Here is a 22,791-nt window from a genome sequence, read left to right as displayed (position 1 = left end):
CATCAGACAGCTTTATATTAAATTAAATCTCTATATTCAGGTCAGTTTCTTTTGCATTTTCCATAATTGTGTTGGTTAATTAGCAAACATGAGTTCACTTAAAATGTTCACTTCCCCTGTGATATCATGAAATAAACCTGATTTTAAAAATTCAGATATAGTTATAAAACACACAGAATATAAATTTTATACATAGAGACTTTAAGTGTCTTGATCATCCTTGTATCTCCAGCACATGAAACAGTATTTGTCACGTAGGTGTGGAGTAATAATTCATTTATTGAATGAATATCTGCTTATAAATACATATGCTTAGAAAAAGTCTGGAAGAATATGCAGAAATGTTAATGGCAGTGATTTCTGTAAAATTATAAGTGACTCTAACTTTCTGATGTTGCTACATTAACATATATTTGTTTTAATGACATAAACAATAAAACTTAAAAATTTATTGAAAATTGTTTTTTTCCTGAGATGGGGTCTCACTCTGTCACCTAGGCTGGAGTGCAGTGGCAGGATTATGGCTCAAGCCTCAAACTCCTGAGCTCAACCAATCCTCAGCTTGGGATTGGTTGGGAACCAAGCTCAACCTCAGCTTCCCAAGAAGCTATAGGGACTATAGGCACACACCACCATGCATGGCTGATTTTTTTTTTTTTTAATAGAGACAGAATCTCATTATATTGCCCAGGCTGATCTCAAACTCTTGCTTCAAGCCATTCTCCACCTTGGCTTCCCAAAGTGCTAGGATTACATGGATTAGCCACCACTCCCAGCCCTTAAGAAATTTTTAATCTTTTGAGACAGGGTCTTGCCCTGTCATGATCATGGCTCACTGCAGCCTCAACCTCCTGGGCTCAGGCAATCCCCTCACCTCAGCTTCCTGAGTAGCTGGCACAGACACATGCCACCACAACCAGCTAATTTTTAAAAAATTTTTTGTAGAGATGGGGGGGCGTCTCACTATGTCACTCAGGTTGGTCTTGAACTCCTGGACTCAAGTAACCTGCCTGCCCCAGCCTGCCAAAGTGATGGGATTACAGGCGTGAGCTGCCATACCTGGCCTGGAACAAGAAAAGGATACCCACTCTCACCACTCATCTTTAACATAGTACTGGATGTCCTACTAGCCAGAGCAGTCAGACAAGAGAAAGAAAGAAAGAGCATCTAGGCTAGTTGCTGTGGCTCACGCCTATAATCCCAGCACTTTGGGAAGCTAGGGTGGGTGGATCACCTCAGGTCCAGAGTTCGAGACAAGCCTGGTCAATATGTCGAAACCTCGTCTCTTCTAATATTACAAAAAAATTAGCTGGTTGTGGTGACAGGCTCCTGTAATCCTAGCTACTTGGGAGGCTGAGGCAGAGAATCACTTGAACCCAGTGGGTAAAAATTGCAGTGAGCTGAGATTAAGTTTGTACCACTGCACTCCAGCCTGGGTGACAGAGTGAGACTCTGTCTCAAAAAAGAAAAAAAAAATAAAAGAGCATCCCAGTTGGTAAAGAGGAAGTCAAACTGTCACTGTTTGCAGATGATATGATTGTTTACCAAGAAAACCCTAAAGACTCCTCCAGAAAGCTCCTAGGACTGATCAAAGAATTCAGCAAAGAAGGCCAGGTGAGGTGGCTCACGCCTGTAATCCCAGCACTTTGGGAGGCTGAGGTGGGCAGATCACCTGAGGTCAGGAGTTCAAGACCAACCTGACCAACATGGTGAAACCCCGTCTCTACTAAAAATACAAAATTAGCCAGGTGTGGTGGTGCATGCCTGTAATCCCAGCTACTCAGGAGGCTGAGGCAGGAGAATCACTTGAACCTGGGAGGCAGAGGTTGCCATGAGCCGAGATCATGGCCGTTGCACTCCAGCCTGGGCAAAAGAGTGAAACTCCATCTCAAAAAACAAAAAATAAAGAATTCAGTAAAGTTTCCAGATACAAAATTAATGTACATAGTTAATTTTGTATAGTAGCTCTCCTTTACACCAACAGCAGCCAAGCTGAGAATGAAATCAAGAACTCAACCCCTGTTACAATAGCTGCAAAAAAAGTAGAATACTTAGGAATATACCTAACCAAGGAGGTAAAACACCTCTGCAAGGAAAACTACAAAACACTGTTGAAAGAAATCATAGACAACATATACAAATGGAAACATATCCCATGTTCATGGATGGGTAGAATCAGTATTGTGAAAATGACCATACTGCCAAAAGCAGTTTAGAAATTCAATGCAATTCCCATCAGAATACCACCATCATTCTTCATAGAATTAGAAAAAAAAAATCCTAAAATTCATATGGAACTAAAAAAAGAGCCTGCATAGCCAAAGCAAGGCAAAGCAAAAAGAACAAACCTGGAGGCATTACATTACCTGATTTCAAACTATACTATAAGGCTGTACTCACCAAAACAGTATGGTACTGGTATAAAAATAGGTATATAGACCAGTGGAACAGAATAGAGAACCCAGAAGTAAAGCCAAATACGTACAGCCAGCTGATTTTTGACAAAGCAAACAAAACCTTCAAGTGGTGAAATGACACCCTATTCAACAGATAGTGCTGGGATAATTGACTAGCCACATGTAGGAGAATGAAACTGGATCCTCATCTTTCACCTTATATGAAAATCGACTCAAGATGGATTAATGACTTAAATCTAATGTGATTTTAATTTTTGTTTCCCTAATGACTAATGCTGATTGTCTTTTTGTGTGCTTACTTGCTAGCTATATATCTTCTTCAGTGAAGCTATATCTTCAAACATCTTGCCAACTTTTTTAGTTGAGTTGTCTTATTGAGTTGTAAAAGTTTTTTAGAGTTTGGATATAAGGCCTTTGTCAGGTATATGTTTTGCAAATATTTTTTCCCATCTGTAATGAGAACACATTTTAAATTTTGACGAAGTCCAATTTGTAGATTTTTTTCTTTTATATTTTGTGCCGTTTGTTTCATGTTTAATATGTCATTGCCAAGTCCAAGGGTACAAAGATTTTTCTCCTGTGTTTTCTTCTAGAAGTTTTATCATTTGATAGTCTGTGATCCATTTCAAGTTGATTTTCTATCTGGTGTGAGATGAGGGTCAAGGTTTATTGTTTTACATATGGCTATTTAGTTGTTTTAGCATCATTAGTTAAAAAGTGTCCTTTTTCTCTTGATATATCGATATATTTGTCAAAAAGCTTCTCAGCTCCGTCTCAAATCTGTCCAGTTCAGCCTGCTTGCCTCCACTCTGTCCTCCACCATATCTATCAGGGTGACCCAGAAGTCCTACAAGGTATCCACCTCTGGTCCCTAGGCCCTTGGCAGCTGCTTATACAAGAATGGGCCGGGTGTCTGCATCAACTCCTAGAGCTTCTCCTGGATGGGCAATAGCAGCAGCTTCCAAGGGGGCCTGGACACTGGCATGGGTCTCAGGGAAGGCTATGCCAGGGCTGGTGGTATGGGGGAGCATCACAGGTGCCACAATGACCCAGAGCCTCCCGAGTCCCCTTAAGCTGAATGTGCACACCAACATCCAGGCTGTATGCGCTTAGGAGAAATTGCAGATCAGGACCCTCAACAAGTGTGCTCCCTTCATTGACAAGGTGCCCTTCCATTAACCAATGTTTGGCTGTTCCCTTCCCTCCCCTACCCTTCCCCACCTCTAGTAACCACTATTCTACTCCCTACTTGTATGAAATCAACCTTTTAACTTTCCACATGAGTGAGAACACGCAGTGTCTGTCTTTCTGTGCCTGGCTTATTTCTCAAACATAATGTCCTCTAAGCCCATCTATGTTGCTGTGAATGACAGAGTTTCATTCTTTTTTATAGCTAAATAGTATTCTACTGTGTATATATACCACATTTTCTTTATCAGTTTATCTGTTTATGGACACTTAGGTTGATTCCCTATCTTGACCATTGTGGGATAATGATGTAATAAACATGGGAGTGTAGCTTTCTCCTTGACTTACTGATTTCCTTTCCTTTGGATATTTACCCATTAGTGGAATTGCTGGATCATATGGTAGTCTATTTTTAGCTTTTTTGAGTAATCTCTATACTGTTTTTCATATGGCTATACTAATTTACACCAACAATGTATGAGTTCCCTTTTCTCCAAATCCTTGCCAGCATTTGTCATTTTTTCTTTTTGATAATAGCAATTCTAACCGAGGTGAGATGATAGCTCATTGTGATTTTGATTTGTATTTACCTGATTCTTAGAGATTTTTAAAAATATATATATACCTGTTGACCATTCGTATGTCTTCTTCGTGAGACAGGGTCTCGTTCTATTGCCCAGGCTGGAGTGCAGCGGCTCAATCTCGGCTCACTGCAGCCTCAGTCTCCCAGGCTTAGGTGTGAGCAGCTAGGACCACAGGTCCATGCCACCACCCTCGGTTAATTTTTTTGTGTTTTTGTAGAGACAGGTTTCACCATGTTGTCTAGGCTGGTATCAAACTCCTGGCCTCAGGCAATCCTCCAGCCTCAGCTTCCCAAAATGCGAGGATTACAGGTGTGAGCCACCACGCCTGACCTGTATATCTTCTTTTGAGAGATGTCTGTTCAGCTCATTTGTCCATTTTTAAATGAAATTATTTATTTATTAATCCCTTGTTGAATAGTTTGCAAATATTTTCTTCCACTCTGCAGGTTGTCTCTTCACTGTGTTGCTTGTTTAGTTTGCTGTACAAAAGCTTTTTAGTTTGATACAAATCCGTTTGTCTATTTTTGCTTTTGAGGTCTTAGCCATAAAATCTTTGCCTAGACCAATGTCCTGAAGTGTTACTCCTGTGTTTTCTTCTGGTAGTTTTATAGTTCCAGGTCTCAACATTTAAGTCTTTAATCCATTTTTAGTTGGTTTTTATATATGGTGAGAGCTAGGGGTCTACTTTCATTTTACTACATACAGATATCCAGTTTTCCCCAGACCTTTTATCAAAGAGACTGTCTCTTCCCCAGTGAATATTCTTGGTGCCTGTGTTGAAAATCAGTTGGCTGTAAGTGCGTAGATTTTTCGTTTTGTTTTGTTTTCTATTCTCTACCATTGGTGTGTCTGTTTTTATGCCAGTACTGTGATGTTTTGGTTATATAGCTTTGTAATATATTTTGAAGCCAGATAGTGTGATGCTTCCAGCTTTGTTCTTTTTGCTTAGGATTGCTTTGGCTAGTCAAGGTCTTTTGTGGTTCCATACAAATATTAAGGTTGGTTGTTTTTTTTTTTTTTTCTATTTCTGTGAAGACTATCATTGGGATTTCAGGGTTTTTTTTGTTGTTGTTGATGTTTTGTTTTTTAAGAGATAGGGTCTTGCTGCATTGCCCAGACTGGCCTTGGACTCCTGGGCTCAAGCAATCCTCCTGCCTCAGCCTCCTGAGTAGCTGGGACCATAGGTGTGTGCCATTGTACCCAGCTCATTGGTATTTTTATAAGGATTGCAGTGAATCTGTAGATCGCCTTTGGTAGCATGGTCATTTTCACAATATTAATTATTCCAACCCATAAATGTGATGTCTTTCCATTTTTTGTGTGTGTTCTCCAATTTATTTCATTCAATGTGTGTGGGGTTTTGTTTTGTTTTGAGACAGGGACTCAATCTGTCACCCAGGCTGGAGTGCAGTGGCTCGATCTCGGCTCATTCCAACCTCTGCCTCCTGGGCTCAAGCGATTCTCATGCCTTAGCCTCCTGAATAGCTGGGATTATAGTTGTGCATCACCATGCCTGCCTAATTTTTGTATTTTTAGTAGACACAGAGTTTTACCATGTTGGGCAGGCTGGTTTCAACTCCTGACCCCAAGTCATCCGCCTGCCTCAGCTTTCCAAAGTGCTGGGATTACAGGCCTGAGCCACCACACCTGGCCTCATTCAGTGTTTTACAGTATTTAATGGTATCCCATAATTCTTATAGACTTTCTTTGTTCATTTTCATTGTTATTTCCTTCTTTTCTCTCTCTGGGTAATTTCAAATGACCTATGTCCAAGTTCAGAAATTCTCTCTGCTTGATCAAGTCTGCTGTTGAAGGTCTCTATTGTATTTATTTCATTCATTGAGTTCTTTAGCAGCAGGATTTTTGTTTTGTTCTTTTTATTATTTATATCTCTTTGTTGAATTTCTTGTTCATATTGTGAGTTGTTTTCCTGATTTCATTGAATTATCTATTTGTATTTTCTTGTTTCTTGTTAAGTTTAAGATCATTTAAAAAATTTTTGGCAACTCGTTGACTTTCTTATCATTGGAATTTGTTACTAGATTCCCTTGGAATTTGTTACTAGATATCATTGGAATTTGTTACTGATTGTCCCTTGATCAACACAGGTTTAAACTGCACAGGTCCTGTACTCCGATTTTCTTCAGCCTCTACCACCCCTGAGACAATGGGACCAACCCCTCCTCTTCTTCCTCTCCCTTAGCCTATTCATCTTACATTTAGATGATGAGGATGAATACCTTTATGATGATCCACTTCCCCTTAATGAATAGTAAATACATTTTCTCTTCCTTATGACTTACTTTCTTTTCTTTTCTTTTTTTTTTTTTTTTTTTTTTTTTTGCAATGGAGTTTCACTCTTGTTGCCCAGGCTGGAGTGCAATGGTGTAATCTCGGCTCACCGCAACCTCCGCCCCCTGGATTCAAGCGATTCTCCTGCCTCAGCTTCCTGAGTAGCTGGGATTACAGGCATGTGCCACCATGCCTGGCTAATTTCATATTTTTAGTAGAGACAGGGTTTCTCCATGTTGGCCAGGCTGGTCTCAAACTCTCGACCTTAGGTGATCCGCCTGCCTCGGCCTCCCAAAATCCTGGGATTACAGGCATGAGCCACTGTGCCTGTCCATGACTTTCTTAATAAACTTTTATTTAGCTAACTTTATTATAAGAATACAGTGTATAATACTGTACATATAATACATATATAATACATATAATATAAAACTATATGTTAATTGACTGTTTATGTTATTGGTAAGACTTCCAGCCAATAGTAAGATATTAGTAGTTAAGCCTTTGGGGAGTCAAAAGTTATACACTCATCTTTGACCATGTGAACAGTTGGTACCCCAATTCCTGTGTTGTTCGAGGGTCAGCTGTATTATGTTCCTTTGGTAGCGTCATACTTCCTTGTGTTTCTGTGTCAATATCTGTGTATTTGGTGGAACAATTGCCTTTTCTAAACTTTCTAGAGTAACTTCGTAGAGAAAGACTCTCACCTGCAGTTGGGTTTTATCGTGCCAGTCAGGAAGGGTGTAGTGTCTGTTTGTGGATAGGTGCAGTGGTATAGTTTCCATGCAGCTTCTTCAGCTGCATTCAACGTCAGCAATAACTGGGTGCTCAGTGACCTAGTCTGTAGAAGTTTGTGGCAGTGACAGTGGCAGCATAGGTTGTTCATGTCCTTGGTGTCAAAGGCTTTTGGAGTACTCCTATCCTAATTTTCTCCCCAAAGGGAAGACTTAACCAAGGTGTGAGGTCTGACACAGTCTACAAGTAGCTACAGTAGCGCTGGGTTCTAGGTACTGGTGCTAGGACACAGGGTCTGTATTAGTCTGTTCTTGCACTGATATAAACAAATACTTAAGACTGGGTAATTTATAAAGAAAAGAGGTTTAATTGGTTCATGGTTCTGCAGGCTGTACAGGAAGCCTTGTGGTTTCTTCTTCTGGGGAGGCCTCAGGAAGCTTCCAATCATGGTGGATGGCAAAGAGGGAACCAGCATTTCACATGGCAGGAGCAGGAGGAAGAGAAAGAGTGGGGAAGTGCCACACACTTTTAAACCAGATCTCACTATCTCAAAGAGAGCTCTGGGCAGATGACGTTAAACCATGAGAAACCCCCACCATGATCCAATCACCTCCCACCAGACCCCACCTCCAACATTGGGGATTACAATTGAATGTTAGATTTGGGTGGGGACACAGATCCAGACCATATCAGGGTTTCACAAACCTATTATGGCACCTGAGTTTTGGGGTACAGGTTAGCACTCTGTGGCAGAGTTGGATGTAGATAGACCACAGAGCTAGGATCTGTGACTCTCAGATACCCTCTAGCAGCTCAGGCCCAGGGAGCCAGGTTGTAGCTGTGATTCTACCTCTGAGGGGCAGGGCACAGAACTGGCTCAACCCTAAAGAGAATGTAGAGGGTACCCTGGAGGTTTGGGAGCAGGGTACAGCTCCAGTTCGGGAACATGAGCCAGCAGGGCTCGGTGGTAACTCAAGTCCCTGGGGGATGAAGCACCATTTAGTAGTAACTATAGTCCCTGGGATGGTGGAACTTGGCAGTATCTCAGACTCTGTGAGGCCAGTTGCAGCAGCAGCAGCAAGTGCCCCAGAAAGGTGGAGTACAGCTGTTGTTTAGGCCCTGGGGGTGTAGGGAACAGCATAGCAATGACTGCACTCCCTGTGCAGAAGGGTGTCTTAGCAGCTGACTCTAGGGGGCTAGTCCAGCTCTAGGGAGGATGACTACTAGAGGAGTTTGGTCTGTAGGGCAGAGTGTCTCAGCTCAACCACTGCTCTGTTTCCCTAGGACACAGGATACTATGTCAGCTCAGCCCTGGGATGGGCAGCTGCTCAACTTGGCCACAGCACCAGTTCTCCAGGGCCCCATGTGCTGCTTCAGCTTAAGCCTGGGGGGCATGACCGTTCCAGGAGGCCCAGGCATCATTTCCTGGAATGTGGGTAGTTGCTTCACCTTATGCACTGGAGAGGCATGACTGCTCTGAGCAGCTAAGGTACTGTTTCCCTGGGAGGCAGGATACTGCTTCAGCTCTGGCCTGAGGGGGTGATAGGAGGGGTAGGTGGGGTGGCTCCATCTCTGCTTCCCCCTACCCCTGTACGGGGGTATAACAGCTGTTCACAGCTCAACTTGGGGATGTAGGGCCACTGCTAGGGTGGTTCAGTCTTGGCTTAGTCTCAGGGATAAAGGGGAACTGTGGCTGCTCAGCCCCGGAGCAAGACACACTCCAGCCATAGTTCTGATTCCAAGATGACATAGCACAGTAGCTACATAAACTACAGTGCTTGGGACACAGTGTCGGTTTCTTCTGATGGGGCAGCACAGCAGTGTGGACTCCAGAGAGCTTCCTCAGCTGGGCTTGGTGTCTGTGAAGACTGCAGGGAACCTCAGTGGTGAGGTCTATTAGTAGGGTTTGTTACTGGAATCCTCTTGCTTCCCTCCTTGCTGCAGGGAGTTCTTCTTGGTTCCTAGCTCTTCCCAGTTGGGGGATTGGGTGGTGGAGGCCGGATGCTTCCTTTCATTCTCTATGTGGCCATCCTGAGTTTCTGTGCTCATCAATGCTCTCCCTCATTTATTTTTGTGAAAATGTAGTTGTTTATTCATTATTTTGATTGTCTTTGTGAGGGAGATGAATGCTAGGGACTTCTAGTGGGCCATCTTGCTGATGTAACCTGACTACAATATGTTGCTATTAACTGTAGTCACTATGAACTTATTCCTCCTAATTGAAATTTTGTATCCTTTGACCACAGTCTTATTTTCTTTTCTTTTTTCTTTTTTTTTTTTTTTTTTAATTTACACACCACTATACAAACAGGGGACACAGCTTTCTTTTCTAATATGAGGGTGTAAAAGCAGGAGTGTCCAATCTTTTGACCTCCCTGGGCTACATTGGAAAAAGATGAATTGTCTTGGGCCACACTTAAAATACACTAATGTTAGCTGATGAGTTTTTAAAAAATTGCAAAAAAAAAAAAATCTCATAATGTTGTAAGAAAGTTTACAAATTTGTGTTGGGCTGCATTTTAAGCCATCCTTAGCCACACCACAGGCCACAGGTTGGACAAGCTTAGTTTAAAGGCTGTAAATTTCCCTTGAAATTTTATATTAGCTGTATGTCACAAGTTTTGATACATGATATGTTCTTTATGGTTCAGATCTAGTATTTGCTGTTCCATGTGAATTTGAGAGGAACATATGTTCTTTAATTGTTTGGAATGAATTTTAAATATGTCCAGTAATTCGAGCTTTTTCTGTTTCCTTAACTTGGCTGAGATAATTATCATGAGATCTTGCACTATGATAATACATTTGTCAGTTTGACCCTAAATTCTATCCATTTTTTTAAAGTTGGTTTTTCTTGTTGCTATTTGATTGTTTTTTGAGACAGGGTCTTGCTTTGTCACCTAGGCTGGAGTGTAGTGCCATGATCACAGCTGACTGCAGTCTTGACCTCCCAGGATCAAGCGATCCTCCCACCTCAGCCCTCTGATTACCTGGGACTGCAGGGGAGGGCCACCACACCTGGCTAATTTTTTGTGTGTTGAGACAAGGTTTCAACATGTTGCCCGGGCTAGTCTGGAACTCCTGGGATCAAGCAGTCCACCTGCCTTGGCCTCCCAAAGTGCTAGAATTACAGGCATGAGCCACTGCACCTGGCCTAAAAGTTTTTAAAGGGAAATTTCAAAAATATACAGGAGTAGGCTGGGCACGGTGGCTCACATCTGTAATCCCAGCACTTTGGGAGGCCGAGGTGGGCAGATCACTTGAGGTCAGGAGTTTGACACCAGCCTGGCCAACATGGTGAAACCCCATCTATACCAAACAATACAAAAATTAGCTGGGCATGGTGGTATGCTTCAGTAGTCCCAGTTACTTGAGAAGCTGAGGTGGGAGAATCGCTTGAACTGCGGAGGTGGAGGTTGCAGTGAGCCGAGATTGCGCCACTGCACCCCAGCCTGGGGACCAGAGTGAGACCTTGTCTCAAAAAATATATATATATTATATATATGTAATATATGTATGCAATATATAATTATATATAATTATTTATAAATATACATATTATTATATTAAAATACATACTCCTGTACATATATTTAAATATAAATTTTATAAATATTTATATAAAATATTATGTATATATATTAGTAGAACAGTAAATGAAGCCGGTGTACAATTATCAATGTATGACCAATCTTGTTTTATTTATTTCTCTATCAATTGTACCCTTTCTCTGACTTTGGTATTTATTTACTTTCTTGAGACAAGGTCTCACTTTGTCACCCAGGCTGGAGTGCAGTGGCACAATCACAGCTCTTGGGCTCAAGTGAGCTCCTGCTTCAGCTTGCTGAGAAGCTGGGACTACAGGCACACACCACCATGTCCAGCTAATTTTTTTGATCTTTAGTAGAAATAGGGTCTTGTTATGTTGCCCAAGCTAGTGTCAAACTCTTGGGTTCCAGTGATCCACCCACCTCTGCCTCACAGTGTGCTGGGATTACACACGTGTGAGTCACCACGCTCAGCCTGACTTTGATATTTTTTAAACAAATCCTGGACATTCTAATAATTTTATCTATAAGTATTAATATTATCAAACCATTCACATACCTAAAAATACCAAAAATACTTACTTTAGAGACAGAGTCTCACTCTGTTGCACAGGCTGAATTGCAGTGGTACAGTCACAGCTTACTGCAGCCTCAAATTCCTGGGCTCAAGCCATCCTCCCACCTCAGCCTCCCAAATAGTTATGACTACAGACATGTGCCCCCCATACCCAGCTAATTTTTTTTTTTAAGTTTCTTGTAGAAATGGGATCTCAGGCTGGTTTTGAACTCCCATGCTGGTCTCAAATTCCTGTTCTCAAGTAATCTTCCCATCTCAGCCTCCCAAAGTGTTGGGATTATAAGTGTGAGTCACTGTATCCAGCCCCAAAATTCCTTTTTTTCCCCTTTTTTTAATGGAATGCCTGAATATCCCAAGAAAAATTCCTTAATATCAGATATCTAGTCCACATTCATATTTTCCTGCTTGTATATACACATGCATATATATGTACACACCCATTTTGATGATACTATTTTATTTTTTTAGTTGAGGTGAAATTCATATAACTTAAAATTAATCCCTTTGAAATGAACAATTTACTGACAGTACATTCACAAAGTTGCAAAAGTGCCATGCAGAGCTTCAAAACATCTTCATCACTCAAAATAAAATTTTGTACCCATTAGTCCATTATACCTTCCCTCAAGCCTCTGGTATCCACCAGTCTCCTTTATTTCTCTATAGATTTACCTATTTTGGATATTTTATGTAAATAGAACCATATAGTATGTAACCTTTTGTGTGTGGCTTGGCTTCTATCACTTAGCATAATGGTATTTTGTTTGTTTGTTTTTAGACAGGGTCTTGATCTATCTTTGGGCTGTACCTTTGCCCATTTTGTAAATTGGGTTATTTTGGATTGTAGTCTTTTTGTTGTTGAATTGTATGAGTTCTTTACGTATTCCAGACCCTTATCAGATATATGATTTGCAGATACTCTCTCCCGTCTGTGGGCTGTCTTTTAACTCTTGTCATGGTGATCTTTGTACAAAAATTTTTATTTTGATGATGTCCAATTTATCTGTTTTCTCTTTTACTTGTCCTATTGGTGCCATATCTAAGAAACTATCACCAAATGCAAAGACATGCAGATTTACCGCTATGTTTTTCTTCTAAGAGTTGCATGGTTTTAGTTCTTATATTTAGCTCTTTGATCCATTTTTCATTTTTGGTATGTAGTATGAGGTAGGAGTTCAACATCATTCGTTTTCATGTGGATATTCAGTTGTCCTGGCACCATTTGTTGGAGATAGTATTCTTTCCTCATCAAATGCTTTTGGCACCCTTGTCAAAAATCATTTAACCATAGATATGTATTTCTGGACTCTCGATTCTGTTGTATTGATTGCTCTAAATTTCCCTCTGAGCACTGCTTTTGTTGCAGCCCATAAGTTTTGATATATTGTGCATATTATCATTGCTATATTTTATAAATTGATATATTATCAATCATCACACCCTCTAGAGTTACACGCATTTTTTTGGTTCTATAGTGTTTTATTTCTGTCCTTAAAACACACATACAAAGTTACAATATTGAAATTATTATTTTATACAGAGAATGTTTATTTATATTTTTATAGAATTATTAATTTGCTTGCCATTTTTTCAAGCATCTCAGGACTTCTTTCTGTTATAATATTTGTTTTTTTGAAATATATATATTTTTTGCTAAAATAATGTGCTTTATTCAGTTATCTAACATGTAAGAAATACAGAGGTAATTCCTGTACCAAATGTTTTATATTTGGTATATATTTTTTCTCTTCTCTTCTATAATCTGCTTATATGGCATGACCTAACTGTTCTTTTTTTATTATTATTATTATTTTAATTTTTTTTTTGAGACAGAGTCTTACTCTTATTGCCCAGGCTGGAGTGCAGTGGTGTAATCTCAGCTCATTACAACCTGTGTCTCCTGGGTTCAAGTGATTCTCTTGACCCAGCCTCCCAAGTCACTGGAATTATAGGCGTGCGCCACCACGCCTGGCTAGTTTCTGTATTTTTAGTAGAGATGGGGTTTCACCCTGTTGGCTAGGCTGGTCTCGAACTCCTGACCTCAGGTGATCCACCCTCCTCGGCCTCCCAAAGTGCGGGGAGCCTCCCAAAGTGCGGGGATTATAGGTGTGAGCCATTGCACCCAGCCAACAACTGTAAAAAAAAAATTGTTTTAATTGTAGTAGTTGTAGATATTTATGGGGTACATGAAATGTTTTGATGCTGACATGCAATGTATAATAATCATATCATGTAAAATGGGGTATCCATCCCCTCAAGCATTTATCCATCCCCTCAAGCATTTATCCTTTGTGTTACAAACAATCCAATTATACTATTTTAGTTATTTTTAAATATAATTAAATTATTGACTGTAGTTACCCTGTTGTGCTATCAAATATGAAGTGTGTTGTTTAGAAATTTCTTTCATATATGAGACATTGATTGTAAACTCTCCGTTTTTTGTTTTTTATTTATTATTATGATTCTTTTTGAGACAGAGTCTTGCCCTGTTGCCCAGGCTAGAGTGCCATGGCATTATCTTGGCTCACTGCAACCTCCACTACCTGGATTTAAGCAATTTTCGTACCTTAGTCACTCGAGTAGCTGTGGTTACAGGTATGCGCCATCACACCCAGCTAATTCTTTTTTTTTTTTTTTTTTTTTTTTTTTTGTATTTTTATTAGAAGCAGGGTTTTGCCATGTTGGTCAGGATGGTCTTGAACTCCTGGCCTTAAGTGATCTGCCTGCCTCGGCCTCCAAAATTGTTGGGATTACAGTGTGAGCCACTGTGCCCAGCCAACTTTCAGTTTTTTTAAATCTTAAAGTATCTTCTTTTCACTCTCTTTTCTGAAAAAAGTAGGGTTTTGTGGAGTGGTGTGGTTTTTTTGTTGTTGTTTTGGTTTTTTTTTTTTTTTTGGTTATTCTGAAGGTTAGACAGTAGAAAAAAATAGTTTGGATCATATACAATTGTTTATTGATAGTTACTTTTCTTTTTTTCCTTTTTTGAGATGGGGTTTCGCCATGTTGCCCAGGCTGGTCTCAAACTTGTGGGCTCAAGCGATCCACCCTCCTTGGCCTCCCAAAATGCTAGGATTACAGGTGTGAGCCACCACATCCGGCCAATCTACTTTCTTAAAACCTTAAATATTATTCCTGTGACTTCTGCTACCATGTTGCTATAAGAAGGCCACTATATGTCTAATTTCAATACTCTGTAGGGATTCTGTCTTATTTCTCTGTCTTTAATTTTTTTTTTTTCCTAGGCTCAGGGATGTTTTTATGGTCTGTTTTGTCTCTCCAGATGCATTTTTCTGTTCCTCTTTAGCATATTGCATGTTCACTACATTGAGTATGGGTTTCTTTTTATTTCTCTTGGAATACTTAAAAGTAAGACTTCCTTTATCTGTGGATTCATGTCTTTAGTTTGAAAAATTGCCAGCCATTATCTCTTCAAATACAGATGGTCCCTGACTTACATTAATTCAACTTATGATTTTCAACTTTATGATGGTGTGAAAATGATACATATTTAGTACACCCCTTAACCTATGATGGCGATGGCATTACATCTGGATAAACCCATTGTAAATCGAAAATGCTGTAAGTCAAAAATGTACTTTCAACTTAGGATAGTTTCCACTTAAGGTATTTTCAACTCACAGTGTGTTTATCGGGATAAGTCTGAGAGCATGTATATTATCTCTCCTTCATTTTCTCTTTTCTATTCTTTTGAGACTTCACTTATATGCATACTGTACTTTCTATTTTCCTTACTTTTAAGTCTCTGTCATATTTTTTATCTTCTGTTTTTGCTTTGATGCAGTCTAGGTAATTTTAAACTCTGTCTTCCAATTTAATAATTCTTTCTTCTGCATCTAAGCTATTTAACTTACCCATTGCCTTTTTTTTTTTTTTTTTTGAGACAGGGTGTCACTGTGTCACCCAGGCTGGAGTGCAGTGGCATGATTATGGCTCACTGCAGCCTCAGACTCCTGGACTCAAGAGATCCTCCCACCTCAGCCTCCCGAGTAGCTGGGACTGCAGACCCACACCACCATACATGGCTGATTTTTAAATTTTTTGTAGAGACAGGCTCTCATTATGTTGCCCAGGCTGGTCTCGAATTCCTGGCCTCAAGCAATCCTCTTGCGTTGGTCTCCCAAAGTGCTGGGATTATAGACATGAACCACTGTTTCTGGCCCCATTGACTTTCTAATTTCAGCAGGTTTTTTTTTTTTTTGAGACAAAGTCTTGCTCTGTCACCGAGGCTGGAGTGCAGTGGCGCCATCTCGGCTTACTGCAACCTCCACCTCGTGGGTTTAAGCAATTCTGCCTCAGCCTCCCAAGTAGTGAGGATTATAGGCATGCACCACCACGCTCAACTAATTATTATATTTTTAGTAGAGACAGGGTTTCCCCATGTTGGCCAGGCTGGTCTCAAACTCCTGACCACAAGTGATCCACTCACCTGGACCTCCCAGAGTGCGGAGATTACAGGCATGAGCCACTGTGCCCAGCCTGTTTTTTTAAAAAAATTAAACTTTTGATAGTTTTTATTATTTGCTTATCTCTGTGATTCATTTTTTTAGATATTAAATAATTACATTATGTTCAATCTGAGATGTTTCCAATATGGGAAGTCTTTAGGGGCTGTCTGAATCTGGTGACTCATTCGCATGGTGGCTAATTTCCTGGGGTTTTTTTTTTGGTATTCTTTGATTGTTAGCTTATATTTGATTGATCTTAATATGAAAGAAAACTGGAGTCTTAACTGGGCTTCTTTTTCTCCAAATAGTAGCTGCATTTTTTTCTTACCAGAAGCCAGGTTACACTCTTCACCCCGAACCTTTCAGGTTGTTATCCTTATCTTGGGAGTTTTAAGTTTTCTTCCCCTACCAGCTACTTGTCCCAACTTCAGTTTCTTAGCCACAAAACTAATGTATTAGAACTACCCTTGGGGAAAGTTTCCTCCTTGTTTATGCTCACCTCTTTGGTTTTGCTTTTTTGGGGTTGCAGGGAGAGGAGGGTGGTCATTGGAGTGAGGAATGGCCTTTGATTGTTGGCACTTCTTGTAGCAGAGCCTGGACACAAAATAAATATTTTATTTTTGGTCAACTTTCTGTTTTTTGTTTTGTAGCAAGACAGTTTTTTTTAACAGTATCTTTTTGCCATATTGCCGCTAATGGGAGGCTCTTTTTATTTTGAAACCCCTTCTAAATAATTTTATTCTCAAGTAATATAGGTATAATATATAAAATTCAAAAATAATCCAGAAAGTTATAAATTCAGATTGCTTTTACTTCCATAGCCCAAGGTAACTACAGGCTTTTTGGAATTTTTGTAATTGATTTTTTACTTGATTAGGTTATAAGTGATCATTTAAAATCTTAAAGGAGAAGCAAGTAAAAGATACTTTATAGCCATATATTAAAACTGGACCGATTTTGTAGCTTTACAGAAATTGCCCCAATTGAGAACTACTGTACTAGACCTAAGTGGCTCAGAGTTATTGGTATATATATTTCTTCATTTTCTTTTTTTAAATATCTCTTCCTTTTCAAAGCTTGTCAAACTAATGTTAAGTGGTATACTTGTCTATTAATGGTAAAAATTGTGTGTGTGTATATATATATATATAAAATATCTGTCTACACCAGGATATCTGTTTCAAAATTGTATAATGCTATAATAGGGCATACCCAACTCATAAAGTTGAAAAACTTTATTTGCATTAAATTTCTGGTAATATGAGAATTTTAGAAGTATTTGAAGGGGTATACCAGTACCTTGTCACATAAAATAAATCTTAAAAAGCCAGTACAGAAGTGTAGTTAAAGATAGGATGAGGGGGCCGGGCACGGTGGCTCAAGCCTGTAATCCCAGCACTTTGGGAGGCCGAGACGGGCGGATCACGAGGTCAGGAGATCGAGACCATCCTGGCTAAAACGGTGAAACCCTGTCTCTACTAAAAAATACAAAAAAAAACTAGCCAGGCGAGGCGGCGGGCGCCTGTAGTCCCAGCTACTCGGGAGGTTGAGTCAGGAGAATGGCCTGAACCCGGGAGGCGGAGCTTGCAGTGAGCTGAGATCCGGCCACTGCACTCCAGCCTGGGCGGCAGAGCGAGACTCCGTCTCAAAAGAAAAAAAAAAAAAAAAAAAAAGATAGGATGAGGGAACTATATAACACTAATTTTTTGCCCTGCATTGAATGTATTCTGGTGCCTTGGCAAGTCATTTTAAAAAATGTTAGTTTTTTAATCTATAGAATGGAAATGATTTTACCTAAATTATATGGGGTACCACAGTAGTGAATATGAGAGATTTTTTTAAGATAAAACATACTAACTGCTTTAGTTGATCAGCTATTTAAACTCTTTCAGCTATTAAATAATAGAAGAAAATGGAATTGAATATGGTGTCAGCATGGAACAATCTAATGATTCATTAAGAGTCAACCATAATGATGGTGAAGAGTCAAAAACCGATGCTCAAGTATTTGAGGTATGGATTCAGCTGGGAACTTTTTTCCATCCTAGGGTAAAACAGTGAGCCATTTAACAGCTCTTTATGCTCAAGGGATAGCTATTATATTTAGTGTATTTTGGGCTGGGTGCGGTGGCTCATGCCTGTAATCCCAGCATTTTGGGAGGCCGAGGCGGGCGTATCACCTGAGGTCAGGAGTTCAAGACCAGCCTGGCCAACGTGGTGAAACCCTGTCTGTACTAAAAATACAAAAATCAGCCGGGCATGGTGGTGAGCGCCTGTAATCCCAGCTACTTGGGAGGCTGAGGCTGGAGAATCACTTAAACCCAGAAGGCAGAGGTTGCTGTGAGCCAAGATCCCACCATTATAGTCCACAAGAGTGAAACTCCATTTCAAAAAAAAAAAAAAAAGCGAAAAGAATTTAGGCCGGGCGTGGTGGCTCATGCCTGTAATCCCATCTCTTTGGGAAGCTGAGGCGGGTGGATCACAAGGTAAGGAGATCGAGACCATCCTGGCTAACATGGTGAACAGAAAATTAGCCAGGCGTTGTGGCAGTCGCCTACTCTGGAGGCTGAGGCAGGAGAATGGCATGAACCCGGGAGGAGGAACTTGCAGTGAGCCAAGATAGCACCATTGCACTGCAGCCTGGGTGACAGAGCAAGAGTCTGTCTCAAAAAAAAAAAAAAAGAATTTTAATATTTAATTATACACATATTTTATGAAATATTTAACAATACAGAACTTAATACTTAGATATATTCATAAAAATTTTATATACAGAGAAAAATCTAAAGGTTGAATTATATTACGTTATTTCAGGTTCCATTCCTGTGGATAATTTTGATAAAATTAAGATAATAAATATAATAATCAACAATTTTACTTAAGAAATGCTTTCTGTGTATAGCAATTTCTGTGAATTGACAACTCTTACAAAAAAGTAAAAACAACTGAAAAATGGATATCTTTTCATTTTTATTATACCCATCTTTAAAAAAAAATGGTGACAGTATATCCTGAAAAGACTGAAGTGATTTTTTTTTTCTTTGCAAAAGCATCTAACCTGTATGGACTCCAGGGATTCTTCCTTTGGACAAAATGATTCTCCTACAGTTTTGCCCATCACTACTCCTGAAGCAAATAATTCACTCATATCACAGAATATAACAGGGCCCCTGACTCAGACACGGACTCCTTCTGCAGAGCATTTCCATCTAGTGGACCAAAATGGGCAAGCTATTCAATATGAACTTCAGTCATTGGGGGAATCCAATGCACAAATGGTGAGTATATTTTGTAAGTAACCAGTTTTATGCTCTTTAGCAAAATATATTAGTCTTACTAAATGACCTTAATTTCTTGACACTTTTGATTTACATCATGTTTATTTATTTATTTATTTTTGAGATGGAGTTTCACTCCTGTTGCCCAGGTTAGAGTGCAATGGCACGATCTTGGTTCACTGCAACCTCTGCCTTCCAAGTTCAAGCAATTCTCCTGCCTCAGCCTCCCGAGTAGGTGGGATTACAGGTGCCCACCACCACACCTGGCTAATTTTTTTGTTTTTTTAGTAGACGCAGGATTTCACCATGTTGGTCAGGCTGGCCTCAAACTCCTGACCTCGGGTGATCCATGCGCCTTGGCCTCCCAAAGTGTTGGGATTACAGGCTTGAGCCACTGAGCCCGGCCACATTGTGTTTAAAATAGTGTTTCCATAACTTTCATTTTTATGTAAGGATTTTAAAAGATTTCCATTCAGGACTACAAATAGTACTTTAAATAAAGAGTACTTAACCAGTCTCTGTGTTTGGGCACACTTGTGCTTTGAGATCAATTGGAAATGTAACATAATCTGTAACTAGTTCTGAAGTGCCAGAGTTGACGTGGAACTTACATTTAATGGAACGTACACACACACACACACACACACAGAGACAGACACATATTAGACTAAACTCCAGTTTGTTTGTTTTTTTTCCGAGACGGAATCTTGCTCTGTCGCCAAGGCTGGAGTGCAGTGGCGTGATCTCGGCTCACTGCATCCTCCTCTGCCTGGTTTCAAGCAGTTCTCTTGCCTCATCCTCCTGAGTAACTGGGATTACAGGTGCCTGCCATCACACCCGGCTAGTTTTTGTATTTTTAGTAGAAACGGGATTTCACCACGTTGGCCAGGCTTGTCTTGAACTCCTGACCTCGTTATCCACCCACCTCAGCCTCCCAAAGTGCTGGAATTACAAGCGTGAGCCACCGTGCCCGGCCTAAACTCCAGGTTTTGATTTATCAGCATCTCACTGACCTCCAAGCCACTTTCTGGTATGTTTTCTTGAAAAAATAGAAAGTAATGGAGGTAATGCAATGGAGGTACCACTAGTATATGGGGAATTAGACATATCCTTGCTAATCTTTGTGGGTAAATGTGTGCCACGTGAGTCAGAATGCATAAAGATAAAAAGATGAGGATGGCTAAATACTTTTCAAATTGTTAGCTAAAAGTATTTTTGACCAAGTTCATAGTTTGAGCCAAGGAGGTGAAAGATTGTTTTGACTGACATATGGAAAATTACTAAGAAAAACCTCTAAGTTGCTCTCTGGTTATTTAGAATATACTTAACATAAGTAATACTATGAAGGATAATGTGTCTCTTGTATACTTGAATTTTCCAAATTTTCTACAATGAGTATCTATTACTTTCATAATAAAAATTATTTTTAAAAGCGTAACAACTTTAATTATAAATTACACCACAGGTAAAAATTTTACCTAGAATTAACTCTTGTTTCTGTTCATAATCTAGAGCATTCTAGAGTTAATCTATGCCATTTTGCTCCTTTATGGTCCAGCCAAATTGAGTTATCTAAATTCTAGGGGTAAGAATAATTGGTTGAGAGGTGACTATGTGCAGGGGAATCCTTCTTGTTTATGTTCGAGCTTTCTGGGACTTAGACCAGAGCCATACTGCATCACCAGCAAAGGTTAATATTCAACAAATAATTTAAATGTTAACCAACTACATTTTAATTTTTCATGTCCAGAATGAAGTACTTCTCTAGTTTCCCCTTTATTTGACATTTATTCTAGTTTCTATCAGAACATTTAGAAAGTTTTTTTTTTTCTTCCAACAGGAAGATCAAGGAGTCTGAATGTGTCAAAGGGTTGTCATTTTACCTAGGGTACCTTTCCGAGCAAAGTTGTTTATTTGAGTTCAAAAAAAAGTTAATTAACACTCTTTGTAATTGGATTAAACTTTCTATACAAAGTAAGTACAAAGGTGGTTTTACATTGTTTAGGTAGGAGATGACACAGAAGGTTATTTGAAACCGTGGAATAGGAAACATGGTATGAAGCATGGAAAAAAAAATGTGAGAAACAGATTATAAGAAAGAATTGTCTTCAAAGAACTGAAGATCAGAGAGAGAATATTCCTGGAAACTTAATGGAACTTTTGGGTTCGTTTGTTTCAGTGGACTGTATTTTTTAGAGCAATTTTAGGTTCATGACCAAAGTGAGCAGAGGATACACAGATTTTCATATATATATATACACTTGCAGTACCTGCACATGGTACAGTATCCCCCTTTATCAACATCTCCTACCAAATGGAGCTATTTGGTGTTTTTTTGTTTTTGGTTTTGGTTTTTTTGTTTTTTTTTACTTTAGGTTCAAGGGTACATGCGAAGGTTTGTTATGGAGGTAAACTCAGATTGTACAGGTTATTTCATCCACCCATGCATTAGGCCTAGTACCCAATAGTTATTTTTTCAGCTCTTCTCCCTCCCACCCTCCACTCTGAAGTAGATCCCATTGTCTGTTGTTCCCTTCTTTGTGTTCATAAGTTTTTATCATTTAGCCCCCACTTGTAAGTGAGAATATGCAGTATTTGGTTTTTTGTTCCAGTGTTAGTTTGCTAAGGAAGTAGCCTCCAGCTCCACCTGTTCCCACAAAAGACATGATCTTGTTCTTTTTTATGGCTGCGTAGTATTCCATGGTGTATATGTACCACATTTTCTTTATCTAATCTGTCAGTGCTGGGCGTTTAGGTTGATTCCATTTGTTTGCTATTGTGAATAGGGCATTAATGAACATTCACATGCATGTGTCTTTATGGAAGAATGATTTATATTCCTCTGGGTATATATCCGATAATAGGATTGCTGGGTTGAATGGTTGTTCTGTTTTTATCTCTTTGAGGAATCACCATACTGCTTTCTACAATGGTTGAACAAATTTACACTCCCACCAGCAGTGTATAAGTGTTCTCTTTTCTCCACAACCTCACTAGCATCTGTTATCGTTTGACTTTTTAATAATAGCCATTCTAACTGGTGTGAGATAGTATCTCATTGTGGTTTTGATTTGCATTTTTCTAATGATTAGTGATATTGAGCTTTTCTTCATATGCTTGTTGACTGCATGTATGTCTTCTTTTTGAAAAGTTTATGTTCAAACTAGACAAAACTACTTTAAATTTCATATGGAACCAAAAAAAAAAGCCCGTATAGCCAAGACAATCCTAAGCAAAAAGAACAAAGCTGGAGGCATCACATTTCCTGACTTCAAACTATACTACAAGGCTACAGTAACCAAAACAGCATGGTAGTGGTATCAAAACAGATATACAGACCAGTGGAACAGAACAGAGGCCTCAGAAATAACACCACACATCCACAACCATCTGATCTTCGATAAACGTGACAAAAACAAGCAATGGGGAAAGGATTCCCTATTTAATAAATAGTGCTGGGAAAACTGGCTAGCCGTATGCAGAAAACAGAAACTGGACCCCTTCCTTACACCTTATACAAAAATTAACTCAAGATGGATCAAAGACTTAAATGTAAAACCTGAAACTATAAAAACCCTAGAAGAAAACCTAGGCCATGCCATTCAGGACATAGACATGGGCAAAGACTTCATGACTAAAACACCAAAAGCAATTGCAACAAAAGCCAAAATTGACAAATGGGATCTAATTAAGCTAAAGAGCT

At 39.5% G+C, this 22,791-nt stretch overlaps 2 protein-coding genes across 8 annotated transcripts in view; one reads left to right on the top strand and one right to left on the bottom strand.

Moving 5' to 3' along the window:
• Positions 1-22,791, bottom strand: part of SUMO1 (small ubiquitin like modifier 1) — a 1,087,495-nt gene that overhangs the window by 762,597 nt on the left and 302,107 nt on the right. The window lies entirely within an intron of this gene.
• The window catches only part of CARF (calcium responsive transcription factor), an 82,016-nt gene that overhangs the window by 21,437 nt on the left and 37,788 nt on the right, over positions 1-22,791 (top strand). For 2 of the 7 annotated variants that reach the window (XM_050750824.1, XM_050750825.1), the window contains 3 exons: positions 8,501-8,705; positions 17,703-17,823; positions 18,861-19,088. In XM_050750824.1, coding sequence (XP_050606781.1) covers positions 17,746-17,823; positions 18,861-19,088 — 306 coding nt within the window. In that variant the 5' untranslated portion in view covers positions 8,501-8,705; positions 17,703-17,745. Of the gene's footprint in view, positions 1-8,500; positions 8,706-17,702; positions 17,824-18,860; positions 19,089-19,948; positions 20,119-22,791 lie in introns of those variants that run through there. The other 5 variants (XM_050750826.1, XM_050750823.1, XM_050750827.1 and 2 more) reach the window with 4 other exon arrangements.

The sequence above is a fragment of the Macaca thibetana genome, chromosome 12, assembly GCF_024542745.1.
Source record: "Macaca thibetana thibetana isolate TM-01 chromosome 12, ASM2454274v1, whole genome shotgun sequence".
NCBI classification, from domain to species: domain Eukaryota; kingdom Metazoa; phylum Chordata; class Mammalia; order Primates; family Cercopithecidae; genus Macaca; species Macaca thibetana.
This window is presented reverse-complemented; position numbering and strand designations above follow the sequence as displayed.